The 17,156-nt window shown below is 45.0% G+C and overlaps 1 protein-coding gene across 3 annotated transcripts in view; it reads right to left on the bottom strand.

Moving 5' to 3' along the window:
• Nucleotides 1-1,175: 1,175 nt before the first annotated feature.
• Nucleotides 1,176-17,156, bottom strand: part of LOC147102454 (hepatocyte nuclear factor 1-beta-like) — a 109,017-nt gene continuing 93,036 nt past the window's right edge. For all 3 annotated transcript variants that reach the window (XM_085964919.1, XM_085964921.1, XM_085964920.1), the window contains one exon: nucleotides 1,176-5,566. In XM_085964919.1, coding sequence (XP_085821045.1) covers nucleotides 5,546-5,566 — 21 coding nt within the window. In that variant the 3' untranslated portion in view covers nucleotides 1,176-5,545. The remainder of the gene's footprint in view (nucleotides 5,567-17,156) is intronic.

The raw sequence follows: 17,156 nt of genomic DNA, 5'->3' as shown, positions 1-17,156 counted from the left end.
AGTAGAGGAAGACTGAGAGAGAGAAATGAGAGGGAAGCTGAGAGAGAGAAATGAGAAAGGGCGCCATTTTGTTGCTGTGAATTATTATACCATATAAATATTCAGTGTCACAAGGGGAGACGTTTGATGATTTTGAGGACTATTAAATAATTATTGTAAACCTACTGTATTTCCTCACTTTGAAATAAAATTTGCAATTTTAGTCCCTCCATTTTCTCAGCCTGTGTGTGTGGTACAATCGTTTATTGAGACAACTGTTTACATCTCACACCTCCAAACCCAGGAATATAGAACTGGTATTTTATAAAGATTTATAGATCTCATATTAGTAAGGTGAATTCATATCGGGCAGAGATGGTGTAAACAAAATCTAAAGGTTGTGAAATAATAACGTTAATTCTTTTTTAAAAAATCTGTACAAAATCAAAGTTGCTTGAGCGCTGCTTGCTCACAACATAGAAAAGAGGCAGGGTATAGAATAGGATCAAGGGAATCAGCTAAAGGCTAAAAGGTATCAAATCCGTCGAGTTCAGAGGGCGTCTCAAGCTACAAGATGAATCTAGGCAATAACTTGGCTAGTGGTGGTATTTAGATGAACACAGTGTGCGGAGAAGCAAGATTAGTAGGTCTTTCGTCCACTCCGTTTATGGGACCGAGCTGTGCGCAAATTGGTTGCTTTGCTTGCCTACCCAACAAACAGTGATTGCACCTCAAAAGTACTTTATTGGCTGTGAAGCATTTTGGGACATCCTGAGGTCATTAAAGGCGCAATATAAATGCAATTTTTTTCTTTCTTACCAATAAAACAATGGCTGCCAATGCTCAAGCTGAAAAACAGCAGCATAATCCGGCACATGACTGATGTAGAATGGGCTGTCAATGGGCGCAAGCTCTGGACGGTGGAGAACGCAGTTGATACGCAATTGAATTTCCTTTTTTGATTATTGTTGTACGATGTGCAAGTACTGTTTGTTGTGCGGCGCAATTCAACTTCTCAATCGAGATGAACATATTAAACTTGCACAAATACAAAAGCAAAATACTGCGGATGCTGGAAATCTGAAATAAAAACAGAAAATGCTGGAAATACTCAGCAGGTCAGGCAGCATCTGTGGAGAGAGAAACAGAGTTAACGTTTCAGGGCGATGACTGACGAAGGGTCATCGACCTGAAACGTTAACTCTGTTTCTCTCTCCACAGGTGCTGCCTGACCTGCTGAGTATTTCCAGCATTTTCTGTTTTTATTTTATATTAAACTTGCAGTTGACTTGATAATTTGTGTTTCATTCAGTGGAGCAAACTAACTCAAATCATTGCCAAAGGATCGGCAGAATTTTCAACAGGATGACACTTTTTCAAGGCAAGATGAGGCTGAAAATACCGTGTTTTTTTTTATAAGGGTTGAAGGGAAGCACTGCAATGCTGTGTGGAATGTTTATGGGGAGTGGAGAGCAACAGGAATGAACATTGAAAAGAGCTCAATCTGCTCACTTTCTGCAAATATCGTTATAAAGTCTGGGTAGTATATTCGGTAACTAGTTATAGTTAACCTAACTAGACGCTGGGAAATCTGTCTCTTCATTTCCAGTACACACAAGGTAATCTTTGCAGTCAAATGACTGTCGTACAGTAAATCCATTGTTTATAAGTGGTATGCGAGGGGTGTTGATTTTTATGGGAAAATGGGCACGATATATGATCCCAAACCACTGGCTAAAAATCGCAGAAAATCAATGCAATTTGATGCAGTAAATATAGAATCTGACTTATTCAACCAGCATAATCCAATGGGCCTGATTATAACCACGTGGTATCACGACCTGCAGTCCCCAAAAGGCATAGGTAAAAAAAAATCTCAGTAATAAAAACAGAATTTGACAAAAGCACGCTCCCCAGGCTGGAGCATCGCCTGCAGCGAGCACCTTTTGGGAAATTGCAGGCATGCTCCCCACAATTCGTCGTTCGTTATTACCGGTTGGCAGCCCGCCTGCGATTTCCTGATACGTGCTCCTGTCGGGCGACGCTCCGAGCCAGGAGACCACGGTCTAAAAATCAGCCCTCTTGGGTCACCGTTAAGCGGTGGCCTCTGGCGACATGGCATATTGACGCACACCATTTGTGTCTGATGCTCCAGGAGTAGGGTAATAACTTTATCTTGTCAGCTGGCCTCATTCTTAGCCGGGTGCAATTATTGCTTTGATACACACGTGAGCTTGGGAAACGGCCAGCAGAACAAAGTGAATGTGAGATATAACTCTTCTGGTACTTGGCCCTCTGCGATGGAGTGAGTTAGTTGGATTGACAACCAAAGAATTGCAATTCATTTGAGATGGGCTAGCTTTATCGCTGAGGGGAGGAGGGGGCGGGGGGGGGGGGTGGAAATAACAGTCAGCATAGTCACATGTCACTTCTAACGCAAAGGCACATTATGATGTAAATTGTGTTGCAGTCCCCGGAAAAGGCAGAATAAAGATTTTAGCGAGCACGTCTTAATTTATTTCGAACTGCGGCTCGTTGAGCTCGGGCTCTGCGCCTCAGATTTCCGTTCTTATTTCACTGGCTTGGAATTTGTGAGTAAACCGCGCCCTTCGTTTTTATCATTCAAAGTCGTGTGTATGAACCTGTCAGGTTCTGCTTTTCACAGTTGTCATGAACAGAACGGAGAGACTGGAGGAGGCGGTCAATTCAGTTTCATGTTAAAAAGAGGAATATGTTGTCGCTAATATAAACTTTCATGTTTGTCCTCATTAAGGCACTTAAAAATCTGTCTCTTTTTTGGAGCAAAGGGTTCACTTGGTCCAGCACTTCACTGTCCCAAGTTGTCACATTCTATTGTGGTGTATTTTTTTAATGCAACTGGCAGGATGCCTCTGTGGAAATGGTATCATTTCAATGTTTTCAGAAGATATTAAGTATTGATACTGAGGGGCAGATTGAGGGTGCTGTACCCTTCTCAAACAGAACTATTGAAGCAGGTTTTTCAAGTCGCAGTTTTCTCCGGTAATTTCTCCCCCTCATGTTGATGATTTGCCAATGCACATCCTTCCATTGTCACTGGGGGAGAGGAACATTCTGGGCTTCTAATTATCTATTATCCAATGAGCAAGCTTTTAATGACATGCTGTAATTGGCCAACGTGAGGTATGCGTCAAGACGAGCAAGTCAGAACATGCCTGTGTTTTGTTTCGCTTAAGATTGAGCACCATACTTACACGTGCCAACAAGCTAGCAACCTCACTAAGCATTGGTAACCCTACCTAAATGAGGCAGGGTGCTTGAGTGACAGATTGCCTTAGGACTTGAAGTCAAGACCTTCTGATCGGAAAGGTTTACCACTTGAGCTCTAACGTCACTTTGGAAACGACTATTTCTAATGACCTTCCCTCCCCCCCCCAGCCAAGCCAATTTGTTGATCTTATATTACTATTTCAAGGCCAGCATTCTGTTTCCATGCAATCCTGTTCAGCTGCAAGGTTGAGGCCACTGGGATGTGACCTGCTCAAGTGTTCAGACAACAGGAAGCGCTCCTGCCTCTAGGCATGATGGGTAATGTCAGCTTTTCTGTCCAGTAGCAAGGGATCTTACTCCTTGTAGGCCGCACTACCTAAGGAACCGATAAAGCTCAACAAATCTGGTTGGTAGAGTTGGTTGAGCATTCTGGGGGGGGTGGCGGAGGGACCTTGAAAACTGGAAGGGATACTAGGCAACAATTTCTAGATTCATTTTTGGAGGAAGGGTTGAGCTTTGAATTATTATTCTTTGCACTTTTGTGAGAACGTGGAAATTTATGGACGACCCTTTTGTACAGCCTTTAAGTGAGTGCTGAACATGGCTGGAGAAAATTGGAATCAAAATGTCAGATTGAATCGAAATCCCAATTCAAACTGCCTCCAAATTCCAACACCTCCACTTTCTGCAGCAGCCTGAATGACAAGCATCCTTCTCCAGAAACAGCCACCTTATGGCTTCTGAAAGCGATCCAATCCCAGCTGGGCACATTTTTTTTCCCCTCACACCTAGTATGTTCTAAAAATAGCTGAATAAATGTGGATTCAAGTCCGAAAGCAAACGTCAAACAAATCCGTTAATCATTCCCGCCGACGTATGCCGTGGCGAATGTCTACAGTAAAATGTACTTAGCGGCTTCAAGAGCACAAACAAGCAAAACAGCTGTACCGCCACATTCGCTTCTGGGTTCTACTGCAAGCTAGCTAACGTTGTGAGTGAAAACAGGAGAGCTCAAGTCGGAAACCTGCCCGCTGTACCACAAACACACCTAGCGTCGTCATGGAAATGAAAAAATCAAGAGCTTCATTACGCTTTAAAGGAGATAGAGATAGCACAAAAGTTGACTGTATTCTTCACCGAATTTACCAGCCATCAGTGAATATAAAGCTGGATATTACATATCGAATAGGCAGGGACTGGCTTCCAGCTAAGGAAATCCATGGTTTTCCAGCATGCACCTGAACAATTCTGCACCCCGCTACCCCCCCCCCCCCCCACCCCCACCTTGCACAAATATTAATATTAAACAGTAGTCTTATATGATGAATGTAATCTGGAATAATCAAGCCAACAGAGCTTCTGGATGAAGCTACATCCTCTATTGATCGCTTGCATTGCAAATCCCCGTGTCATTGCCCTTTCGATAAAGGCGAGCCACTTTCAAAAATGGAGTTCAGCGCTGATCGAATGCAATCTGTTTCTCCTTTTTTGTCAAATCATTGCCCCCATTATGTGACAGGAGTATTTCTCGCACTGTGCTCCTGGGAACGCCAGTCTGTCTCTTTGCAACTTCAAAAGCGACTATTCAGTTCACACATTTGAAATCCATCGATACGAGCTGGGGGACAATCCTGTTTTCTTCACGAACCCAGTTCCCGTGTGGACACTTATCTTGCAGCCGACGCATTCCTTGGTGATGCTGGCAACATTGAGAATTGCACTTAATCAGAACAATCAAGATTTCTGTGTTCATTTTCTAAGGCGTTCCTTCTTTAGAATTTAACTATAATCTGTCTTCATTTTAATATTCACAGTTTGGATTTTGATTTAACTGTACAAGTGTTCTTGCTTCAAACTTCCAGTAACAGATATAAAGGTGTTTTTCGGCTGAGAATTTTATTTGCTGCACAAGTGAGTTCTAAAAAAAAAACTCCAATTCTTTAAAACTCTTTCATTATTTTTGTTCTTGCGCGAGGCCTGTGCAAACCAGAGCACGATCTGAAACAGGACGCGTTTTTGGTCGATGGGGAAGTACTGTCACAGCAGGAATTTCAAGGTAAAGTTTGGGTCGGGTTTATCTCTTCCGCACCGTGTTCTCTGTCAGGTGTGCTAAGGGATTAGCTGCAGAGGCGGCCAGTCTTGGGACAGCTCCGTGGAATCATACCGTGTACTGGCTGGCTCAGTGAGTTCTCCATGGAAACCGCCCCCCCCCCCTCCCGGTCTCCGTAGATACCGGAAAGATGTTGCGGAAACCATTTTGTTTTTTGTTTTTTTAATGCTGTTGTCTGTGATGAGAAGACAGGAGGTGAGTGGAGCATCACCAGGCTTGTAGAGGACACTGAGGAAAATAAAAAGACAACAGAAAAAATGAGTGAGTGCTGTCAAAAGCAAACAGGGAGATTGGCTCTCATCAATGTTGAGGTAAAAATTCCACGCCTGCGCTCGCAGCGAGCGGCACCAGCATGTTGATGAGATTGCGCACACCCAGCCCGTGACTGGCCAACTCGCAGCAGAATCTTTTACCCCCTGCCTAAATGCGTCCGTGAAAATTTCCACTGGATGGTATTTCTAGCAAAACGGTAAACACGATCAAGCGGATTTTGCCAACGGAAATCACCACGATTCCATTTACAAGGTTGCTAACACACAGTTGGGGGGGGGGGGGCGATTTTAACTCGAGTCGCTCAGCAGAATCCTGGCGGGTGGGCAGTTAAATCTGCCCTGGCTCTTACCCTGATCACAACATCTCCAATTTTAACCCTGCTCTCCTCGGCAGGTGGCAAGGCCACCAGCCCGGAGCCAACAGGGTCCTTCTTTACTTATGCATGTTGCAGCCCGATGACATCATTGAAACCCGACTGTAATTTTAACTCAGGCCTGAGCGGGGGAATCCACCTGGAGTTAAAATCGGGGCCTACCCAGAACAAGTCTTCCCCATCCCACCCCTCCCTCCATACTGTTTTCTTTTTTCTACTGAGGGCAAAATGACTGCATTTCCACCTCCCTCTCTCTGTGTCCAGACATCACACCGAAGGTGTCACATATTAGATGTCGCACTTTATTACAGATGCAAATAACCTTTTTTTTAAAAAGTGAAAGGAAGGCGGGCTTTGACCTGCAGCCTGAAATTTACAGGCAATTTACTGGCCTCGAATGGACCCGAGTAATTTAGATCCAGCAGCTTTAGCTACATGGATTCCCACATGGAATGCTTAAGGAGTGGACAGGACAACTTAGCAGCTAAACATCCCAATTTAAAGGGGTAAGGATTCCTCCACTGCACTCCTAACGCATGGCCGAGCACATATCACGGAATTGGGACTCTCCTTACCCGTGATTGTTCCGCCCAGTATAGACCGAAACCTGCGAGCTGGGAGGCAGTTTCAAGCTATGCACTCCCAGGAATGCAGAAGTGGGATTCTTATCCCCATGTTCCAGACTGCAGACTTCCCAAGGGCAATGGAGGATCCATTTGTGATCTAATAACTCGCTGAACATAAGTTGCATTATTCTTGTTGAAAGGACTGTGCCTGATGCTGTTTCACACTTAATATTTTCACACTAAAAAAGTATTTTTTTGCCAAAAAGTCTAAAACATTTTCTCAGATAAACTTCCTCCTGATGATAATTTTAGAGGAAAGGTCAGCGAAAACAGCACTCCCTGTTTTGTACTCAAGTGGACTTTTTAATGTTTACATATTGGCATTTAAGGGGAAGTTAGATAAGCACATGAGGGAGAAAGGAATAGAAGGTTAGGAAAGAAAGACTTGCATTTCTATAGCGCCTTTCACGACCTCAGGACATCCCAAAGTGCTTTACAACTAATTAAGTACTTTTTGGCGTGTAGTCACTGTTGTAATATAGGAAATGCAGCAGCCAATTTGTGCACAGCAAGCTCCCACAAACAGCAATGTGATATTGACCAGATAATCTGTTTTGGTGACGTGGTAGAGGGATAAATATTAGCCAGCAGCAATGATACAGGACCCAGTTTAGTATTTCTGAACTGGCTCCATATCCATTTTGTTCCGGCTCCAATTTGATTCTTTTTCATGACCATGCATTAAACAATTCTTCACAACAAAATTCATTGGCAATCTCCTTTAGCCGTGACTCCAGTTCACCCGGGGCAGGTTTGTGGGTGGGATTTGGGGTTACACAGAAATGGAGTCACTTCTTCTGGCTCACATTTTAGGTGCCATAGACCTGATACTGTCACCAAATTATTTGATTTAAAAGAAATAATTCTCCTGAGACATAAACTGACAGCACAAATGTCCCCAGCAAGTCACTCTATCTGAATGCTAGTTCCATAGAATGACATTGGGGGAGAAATTCAGTGGGCTGTGCCACCAGTTAGCGCCTAAAGAGGGCACTCAGTGGCTTTAGCGCCACTGGCCGCACCTCCCGCGATATTTAGCTGGGGCGCTAATGGCGGCGTTAGCCTGTTGCGCTGCGCCGCCACCGATGACATCATCGGTGTGCGCAGTGCCCCGCTACCGCCCCGATCGCGATATTTGGCAGCGACCGCCTCTGTAGCGCCGCTCGCTCATCGCGCCCGGTTCACGGGGCCTACCTGTGGCGGCAGTGGCGCAAATTAAGGTGGAGGTGCGGGGCGGCCGTTTTTTTCGGCGGCCGCCTGCCAGCACCTCCGTCCCCGGCCTCCTGTTCTCCCCCCGCGGCATTGCTGGCTGTTTTCCGAGAGCCCGGCACTTCTCCTCGGTGCCGGGCTCTTTTGCCGGCACTCGCGATCGCTCATCGCGCTGGTGCAGGCCCCTCCCCCTTAAGAATGGGAGGAAGGCCTGCAGTACCGCAGCGCGCCGTGCCGCAGCGTGTGGCGCTGCGGCACGTTGCGCTGCGATATTCAGTTTCAGCGCCCTAAGAGGGACGCGGAGCGCCTCGAGCCTCGCCCCGTGTCCCTCTTGGGGCGCTCAAGCTGAATTTCCGGCGATCGCTGCTGCTCCGATCGCAGCGCAAAATCTGGCGCCCAGGCGAGCTTGGCGCCCCGTTTGCGGCTCCACCCAATTTCTCCCCCGTGAGTCTACAGCACAGAAACAGGCCATTCAGCCCAACTGGTCCATGCTGGTGTTTATTGTTAACACGAGTCTCCTCCTACCCCTCTTCATTTCACCCTATCAGCATATCCCCCTATTCCTTTCTCTCTCATGTGCGTATCTAGCTTCCCCTTAAATGCATCTGTGCTTTTCACCTCGACTACTCCCTGTGGTAGCAAGTTCCACATTCTTAACACTCTTTGGGTGAAAAAGTTTCTCCTGAATTCCCTATTGGATTTATTAGTGACTATCTTATAGTTATGGCCTCTAGTTTTGCACGCCCCCCACAAGTGGAAACATCTTCTCTACGTCTACCCTATCAAACCCTTTCATAACCTTAAAGACCTCTATCAGGTCACCCCTCAGCCGTCTCCTTTCTGGGGGAAAGAACCCCAGCCTGTTCAGGCTTTCTGTTGAGAGAGGTCTCAGATCAGCTCTTCCTCACCACAGGTGAGGCTTCAGGTGAGTGCAGTGGAAGGTGTGTCAGCATCGTCATTTTTTTAAGACCTAGTATGTGGTTAAACTAGCTTCATTCCTGTAGAGTGTGACACAGGGTGGGCAGACCCCAAGTTATACTGCCGTGTTATATCATTCTCAGAGACAACAGGCCTTTGCGCATGCATGTTCCACTCTTTGGCACCCAATTTGTTAAATTTAACTAAATATTGTTTAAGAAGTTCACAGTGTTAAGGTGTAGGTAGTCTCACACATCTTGTTAGTCTCTCTCTCTCTCTCTTAGGCAGTCCCTCAGAACCGAGGATGACTTGCTTCCACGCTAAAAATGTCTTAGTATACACTAGGCAACTATGCACCTGAAGTGCTTGACGTAAGAAAACTACTCGGCACTTGGTCTAAGCATTAAACAAAGCTTTAATCAACTGTTTTACAACATGGAGGTCTAGTTGTGTCCTTCACTAGTTCCTGTTAAGAATGTCCTGCGCAAGCTGGGCCCGTGCCTGAGTATTTATACTCTCCCTGGACAGCGCCACCCACAGGCCGCTCAGTATTATTTCATAAGTCTTTCTTTCATGAATGACTGATTCATGTCATTGTTTGTACTGACTCAAAGCTGGATTATCTCAGCATTGACGCAAGCTGTGTACGTAGTGTAACTGGCCTCTTGCTGCACTTCACCTAATAGAGATTACGACAGGAAAAAAGGCCATTCAGCTCATCGCAACTGTTCAACTGGAGCTGTCCACTATAATCCCTTGTCCCTGTCCTTCCCTCATACTCCATTATATTCTTTATTTTCAAATACTTATCCAACTCCCTTTTAAATGACGTTATAGTCTCTGCCCAAATTGTAGTAAAACATTCAATATTCTAATAAGCTGCTGGGCAGGATTTTCATCGGGCCATGGAGGCGGGATTGGAGGCGTGTGGGGGGTTAAAATCCCGAAATCGGGGGGGGAGCACGAACCCAACCCGCCTCCATGCCAGTTTCAAAGGAGGCGGGTACCCGCCCCGCACTGGGACCCGCCTCCCTGAGGCGGGAAGGGGATTAGTGCCAATTAACTGCCTGTTAACAGGTAGTTAACAGGCAGTTTTTAGCCTAATCCCTATTTTCATTCTTGAAGTGTGGGATTCCCGACGGCTCCAAACCACGCCAAGTTAGCGAGGCGGGCCGTCGGGCTGAAGGGCTTGGAGGGTTCAAGATGTCCGGTGTTCAGGTGAGTGATGGGTGCATGAGTGCAGAGGTAAGTGTGTTTGGTGTGTTTAAAGTGTTTAAAGAAGTTTTACTTACCTTTACTTACATTTACAGCCTTCCTTCCTTCAGGTCTCGGGAGTCCCTCATCTCACCGGCACAGAAAGCAGAATGGCCGCGAGCTGTCAAAAATTCCAGCATTCAGCTTTCTGTTCCAGAGAGATCTCTAAATCATCCTGAGAGGAAGGAATTAACTTAGAGTACAGATTGTCAGTGTTTGACAGCTTCAAACAGCTGTTAAACGCTGATATTTCATCTGTCAAAAGGTTTTGACAGAAGAAATATCAATCTCTGACATCACCTGTTGCCGGGTGGCCCTTAATTGGCCTGCTGAGCCCGCTGGGTGGGCTCAACAAGGTCAATCAAGTCAAAATTGCGTGGTTTGGCTACAACTCGATGGAGGCGGGACTACAACCCCGAATGTTGTAGTCCCGCCTCCTACCTGCCTCCTCAATGAAAATCCAGCCCGCTGTGTCAAAAAAAACCTTCTTATTTCCCCCCTTTGTTCTTCTGGTAATAATCCTGAGTTTATTTCCTCTAGTTATCGATTCACCAACCAATGGAAACAATCTTTCACTGCTGGCCCTTTCAAAGCCTTGTCATAATTTTGTAAAAATCAGAAAACCAATATAAAAAAAATCTCAATAATTTTTGGCAATATTGCAAAGCTTTGAGCCAGTGCCCACTGTAAATATCAAAGCATGCCCAATGTGCCCCACATTGACCACTGTGTTACTAGCGTCAGTCGTGGCTCAGCGGGTAGCGCTCTCGCCTCTGAGTCAGAAGGTTGTGGATCTCAAGGCCCACTCCAGGGACTTGAGCACAAAAATCTAGGCTGACGCTCCAGTGCAGTGCTGAGGGAGTGCTGCACTGTCGGAGGTGCCGTCTTTTGGATGAGACGTTAAACCAAGGCCCCGTCTGCTCTCCCAGGTGGACGTAAAAGATCCCATGGCACTATTTTGAAGAAGAGCAGGGGAGTTCGCCCCGGTGTCCTGTCCAATATTTATCCCTCAATCGATATCACTAAAAACAGATTATCCGGTCATTATCACATTGCTGTTTGTGGGAGCTTGCTGTGCGCAGATTGGCTGCCGTGTTTCCTACATTACAACAGTGACTACACTTCAAAAGTGCTTCATTGGCTGTAAAGCGCTTTGGGACGTCCTGAGGTTGTGAAAGGCACTATAGAAATGCAAGTCTTTCTTTCTTTCAGGGCAATAGAGCTGGGCTTCAGGGAGACGGAAGACACAGCAGAATACTAAACCCGAAAATAAAGCTCCTAAAAGGAGAAGGCCTTTCTTTTTATTTCCCCCCCTCCCCCTCCCCCCCCCCCCCCCCACCACCAAAGAAATGTCATTAAATGACACAGGCTATAATTTCTTTGCACTGCAGTAGAGTCACTATATGATTGATGACAGCCTCCTTTAATAATCTACTTCATGACACAACGAATTGCTGTGAGGTATCCTGTATGAAGGAAGGGTAAAGATACGGTGTGGTTGATCTTATTTCGTCAGGAGGGTGGTGCCAAAGATAGCTTTTGCGACCGGACTAATTTATTGGAACTGTAAACATAATAACCCAAAGATAAGCAGACGCCAGGAGATGTCATTAAGACCAGACCCCTGCGACTCAGGCACTGGCAATACAAACATTACTGATCCTTTAAAGTGGCAGCAATAGTCCCTAAACTAAAGCAATCATAGGAATGTCCTATCAGTTGTCTTACCTGGGCAAAGTTGTCCTATCTGACAATATGTGATTAGAAACATGAGAGGACTACACCTATTATAACTCGTTTACACATGTACCCGGGGTGACTCTAAAATGATTTATTCCGGATGCTAATGCAATAAAGAGCAAGGTCAGGAGCAGTGAAACTTTATTTATTTAAATTTATAAATTCAGCGCTGTTGCCCTCCCAGTATTGAGCCATGTTCAAAGGGAGTGCGGGACAGAGATTGAGCTACAACACTGGCGCCTGATTCCAACCCGCGCTCCCTCCGAGTGTGGCTTCGCACTGGGGGGCGCAGGAGTGCTGAATTCAGGCCCAAGAGCTTTATCTACGTTTGTGTGTTTACCAATAGAATTGGGGGGTGGGGGAGAGTTCAGAGGTCGAAATAAACCACACATGCATGGCATGAGTGACTTCCAAAGCCACCTGAGATTGTGTTATAGTTTTATAATGCACCCAGAGTGTGCATTTCCCTGTAATACACAAGAACACGATACTCCCCAATAATATGTATGATTTCCTTCTTCACAAATACAGTACTGGAAATGCTCTTTCCCATGTGTTATATATAAAGTATGCTCTTTCCCCAACATACAAAAGGCATGCTTTTCCTTTATAATATATCCAACTTATGGCATTTTCCTATATTATGTATGGTGTGTGCTGTTCCTCCAATATATACAGGTTATACTGTTCCTTCATAATGGCCCGGAATTTGTGGTGGGTAATAACCGCGAATGAACAGCGTTTCCTGTTATTACCGCTTTGAAACTGACCGCAACTTCAGGATTTAGCGCATGTGCATCCTAACGCGGAAATCCTGAAGTTGCGGTCAGTCAGTCACTGCTCCGACACTGGCTGTGCTGTGGACCGCGGCCCCCCCCCCTCCACCAATCAGGAAAACTGACGAAAACTTCGGCTTTTCCGCGGTAGTACCGCTGTTAAATTCCCCACTAAAAGTTAGAGCTTTTTAGATTGGGTGTAACTGGGGTTTTAACAGCGTATTGACTGCTAAACAAAGGTTATGGCCCTGAAAAAATCATTTAAATTTTGTGGCGTGTCAAATTTAGCCATTTTAATAAAAATTAAAACTTTTAAGAGACTTAAATTTAAAAAAAAGTTTGTTCATCTTTATTTCAGGTTTACCTTTTCCCCATGTGAGAGCCCCGGTATTTGTTTGGCTCTCTCTAACATTTAAAAAAAAGTTAGAATCAAGGCAGCTTACTCACTTATTAAGTTCGCTGTCTGTGAGAATTCTGCATTGTGATTGGCTGCTTGTTGACGTCACAGCAGCTCGCGTTGGGGATTCCCCGTTAACTTTCGCAGATTTCAACTGCACGTCGGAAAAGCCGAACTTCTCTCCACAGAGATTGCGAGATCTTTATGGGAAGCTTACCTCAGGGCCAGCGACGAAAGCCTTTGCTTCGCCACTGACCGCAAATTACGGGTCAATATATACCTTGTACGTGTTGCCTCTATAATGGATCCAAAGCATGGCATTCCTTTATACTTACAACATGTTCAAGGTATGCTCTCTATATAGTATATATTCAGAGCCTGCTATACCTCTATAATATACACAGGGTGTGCTATTTCCTTACAGTATATACAGTGTGTGCTGTTTCTCAGTAATATTCTGTGAGAGGAAGATTCATATCACAGTACTAAGTCACATGGCACAATGGGACAGCAGAAAGAATCGTATGACTTAATGTCATTTCAGTTTGAGCCACGTAGTGCAAGTGCAGGAGTCCGCCCTTCATTTAGAACTGAGCAGCTGCCACTCTTTTGTCTGATAACTTCTCTCAATCTCCCAGTGTAGAGAAAATAAGAAGAAATGACTGAAGCACATGGGGAAACTGCTTGTTCCCCTCTTCCCTGCCAACGATTTCCTCCCCATCTCTTCTAAAGGCGCACGCTCTTGCTCAGATACATTTTCACAATTTCAAGGGGTCCGGGAGCCGTCCTAACCCGGTATGTGACACCAGACCCACGGCAATGTGGTTGACTCTTAACTGCCCTCTGAAATGGCCTAGCAAACCCCCACTCGGTTGTACCAAACCACTACGACAAAGTCAGCACTGTGGGAGTGCCTGCACCACACGGACTGCAGCGGTTCAAGAAGGCGGCTCACCACCACCTTCTCAAGGGCAGTTAGGGATGGGCAATAAATGCTGGCCTTGCCAGCGACGTCCACAAACCCATAAATTAATTTTTAAAAAACAAGTACCAAGCCTTCCTTAACATAGTGGACAAAAGAATTTCTCACTAATATCTAACAGCGCAATTTCACTATCTATAAGACCAGTTAAAAAAAATCAGAAACATAACAGAAGAAATGACAAAAACAGGGGGCAATTTTCCTTGCTGTTGTAGATTTAAGAACATTAAGGGACCATCTTGCCCTTTGCCCCCGGGGAATACTCATTCCCCAGGAAAGGTCGGGAAAAAGGGGATGGCGACTCCTTTTGCTGGGTGTCCACATCTCTTTACGTAGCCCCAAGGCTCAAGCCCAGTGCGTCAAGGGAGCAGGAATGGGTGAGGCCTCTAACCTTTTTCTCCTATAAAATGGACATGGGGCACCTCACAAAGTTGGCACTAGGCTTGCTCTGTGGCGGACCCTCAAACCACAGGGTCCGAGGAGTCCTGGCAACAAGTCAAAGAGGAGCCCAAAAGGTGGACGTTTCACATTTTCTACAACTCACTGATTGGATCTTCAGGACTTGCGGCTTTCTGGCTGCTGGTAGCTGCACTCCTGTTTCTTGCTCTGTTTCCAAGGATGGATACAGCCAGGCAGCAGAACCCCCCCCCCAAAGCCATGTTAAAGACTTCATGCAGGAAATTTAGGTGCACTGGAGTGTTCGTGTGAGCTGCTCCTGCTCAGTGCTGTCTTTGAAGAAAAAGGCTTTTAAAGGACTGCTGCTGCCACACAAGTAGTGCTCGTTGAACACTCAGATCCAGTACCCCTGCCATGTTGGCTGCGCAGAGGGGAGAGGAAAACGTTGGCGGTGGGGGGGAGGGAGGGGGTGAAATTGTTCTATGCTAGTAGCACGAAATGGGCTCGTAGCGAATCAGCGGCCCATTTTACACTGCGTCTAACGTTCTTTTCCAATGGATTAGATGCATCTTATTGGAAAAACCTCTCCCAATTACAGTAATCGGAAAGACAATAAGTAAAATCCATTTGATAAGGATATTCTGTTTAACTATGTGTCATCTCATGCGCACTGCATTTGCATTAGTTCCAGTTAACTATCCTTCAAGGAAGAGTGACCGTAGTGCCTGATGAAAAGACTGATAATTATCAGGATGTATGTTAAACTAACAGGTAGCATCACATAATATTTTGATAAGAGGACATTTCCTGTACTGTGAAGGCTTGTTCCAACAAGCAACTCATCTAAGACCATTGAAGTATGAAGGCATAATTAATCAAGCCAGTTTAAGGCTGAATAGTTAGCATATTGATTGATAGAGATTTTCAAAGAAAACCTTGTTTACTTAGGAGTATTGCTCTGCTCGGTTGCCCAACTGATTGAGATTTGTGTATCAGAACCTCAACTAGCATTAAAATTCAATTTCTATTTGATGTATATTAACCCTTCTTCACCTTTATGTTAGGGTAATAAAAATAATTTAGTTGTTTAACTGGACACATGTATAGTGATGAGGCGGGCAACTTATATATTTAACATTGAAGAAGAAAGGTATTAGGATGGATATTTTCAGCTGAACACTATTTGAGATAAGTGTAAAATTGGATCTAATTCACTTAACTGCAGTCAGTCACTGCATTTTATTGTGCGATGCACTTTGAGTATTCGACGACTCGATAAGCCATTAGATAAATGGAAGTATTAGTACACTTGAAATAATGTTGTGGTACAATAAAAGCTAACGTGGGTTTATATCTGCATATAAAAAACTTGATTTGCTTCTTAAAGGGCTAGTCTTAATCCAACGGCGTTTAGGCAAACTTTATGTTTGTTTGCAAACACACGGCATTGTGATGTGAATTGAGTTGAAACATATCATCACGTCCCCTATCTATGATGAAAATAGCGCATGGCTGCCATTCCCTCCTGTTTACTTTCCTCCTTCTTCCCACCTCCTCAAAACAAGTGCCCAATACTTCTTTGTGAAGGCAGCGGCCCTTTATCTACTAGTGTAGGATCTTGTTGCCATTTTGCAGGACATCCTTCAAGACAGTCAGTGTGACAAAAAGGACAGAAATAAAGTATTGCGTCTTGACCGAACAGTAATGAATAGAGGAGACGGAATGTACCTTTTACTATTTACTGAGTAAATGGGTGGACATTACAGCACATTGTCTGCATGGCAGAACCCGAAACTGAAAGTGAAAGACAAAGTAAAACCGAGCCCCCCAGCACCCCCTTCAGGTAACACCCGGGAACTGGGACAAACTTCATTGAAGCAAAACTCAAAACACAACAAAAAGAAACTGTAACAATTAACAATACAAGAAAGAAAGACTTGCATTTATATCGCACCTTTCACAACCACCGGACGTCCCAAAGCACTTTACAGCCAATGAAGAACTTTCTGAAGTGTTGTCACTGTTGTAATGTAGGAAATGCAACAGCCAATTTGTGCACAGCAAGATCCCACATAACAACAATGTGATGATGACCAGATCATCTGGTTTTTTTTTTTAAGTGATGTTGATTGAGGGATAAACATTGGCCAGGACACCGGGGAGAACTCCCCTGCTCTTCTTCAAAATAGTGCCGTGGGATCTTTTACGTCCGCCTGAGAGAGCAGATGGGGCCTCGGCTTAATGTCTCACCCAAAGGGCAGCACCTCCAACAGTCCAGCATTCCACTGGGAGTGTCAGCCTAGATTTTTGTGTTACAAGTTTCTGGAGTGGAACTTGAACCCACAACCTTCTGACTCAAAGGCAAGAGTGCGACCCACTGAGCCGCTGGCTGACACAGTAAACATGTGCTGCTGAACAGCGCCCACAGCTGCTGTGCTTTTCCACTCTCTTCTCTGAAAATACAAGAAAATGAATATCCAAGAATGATCAAACACCCTTTAAACCACTGCACATATCCAATACTTTTTAAAATATATATTCAATGGAGTTTTTAAGGGTGGTTTTACTCCAGTCTGAAAGTTCTATCCCACAAGTGGGTGCCATGGAGATCGGGCGGGAAAGTGGAGCTGAGGTCGATGATCAGCCATGATCTTATTGATTGGCGGAGCAGGCTCGAGGGGCCGCATGGCCTACTCCTCTTATTTCTTATGTTCTTATGTCACGGCGGACTCTGTACTTTAATGTGTTCTGATCCCACGCTGATTGATTGGTGTGGCAGAGAAAGTATTGTTAGTGATATTGGTGCATAAATACTTAACATGCTCGTATGACATTCCTTAACAAATGGGTTAACACACTTGTGGACATGAGAAC

The sequence above is a fragment of the Somniosus microcephalus genome, chromosome 22 (assembly GCF_052327205.1).
Source record: "Somniosus microcephalus isolate GS21.2 chromosome 22, FLI_Smic_1.0, whole genome shotgun sequence".
Lineage (NCBI taxonomy): Eukaryota > Metazoa > Chordata > Chondrichthyes > Squaliformes > Somniosidae > Somniosus > Somniosus microcephalus.
The sequence above is the reverse complement of the archived record's forward strand: the minus strand, read 5'-3'. Positions and strand labels throughout refer to the sequence as shown.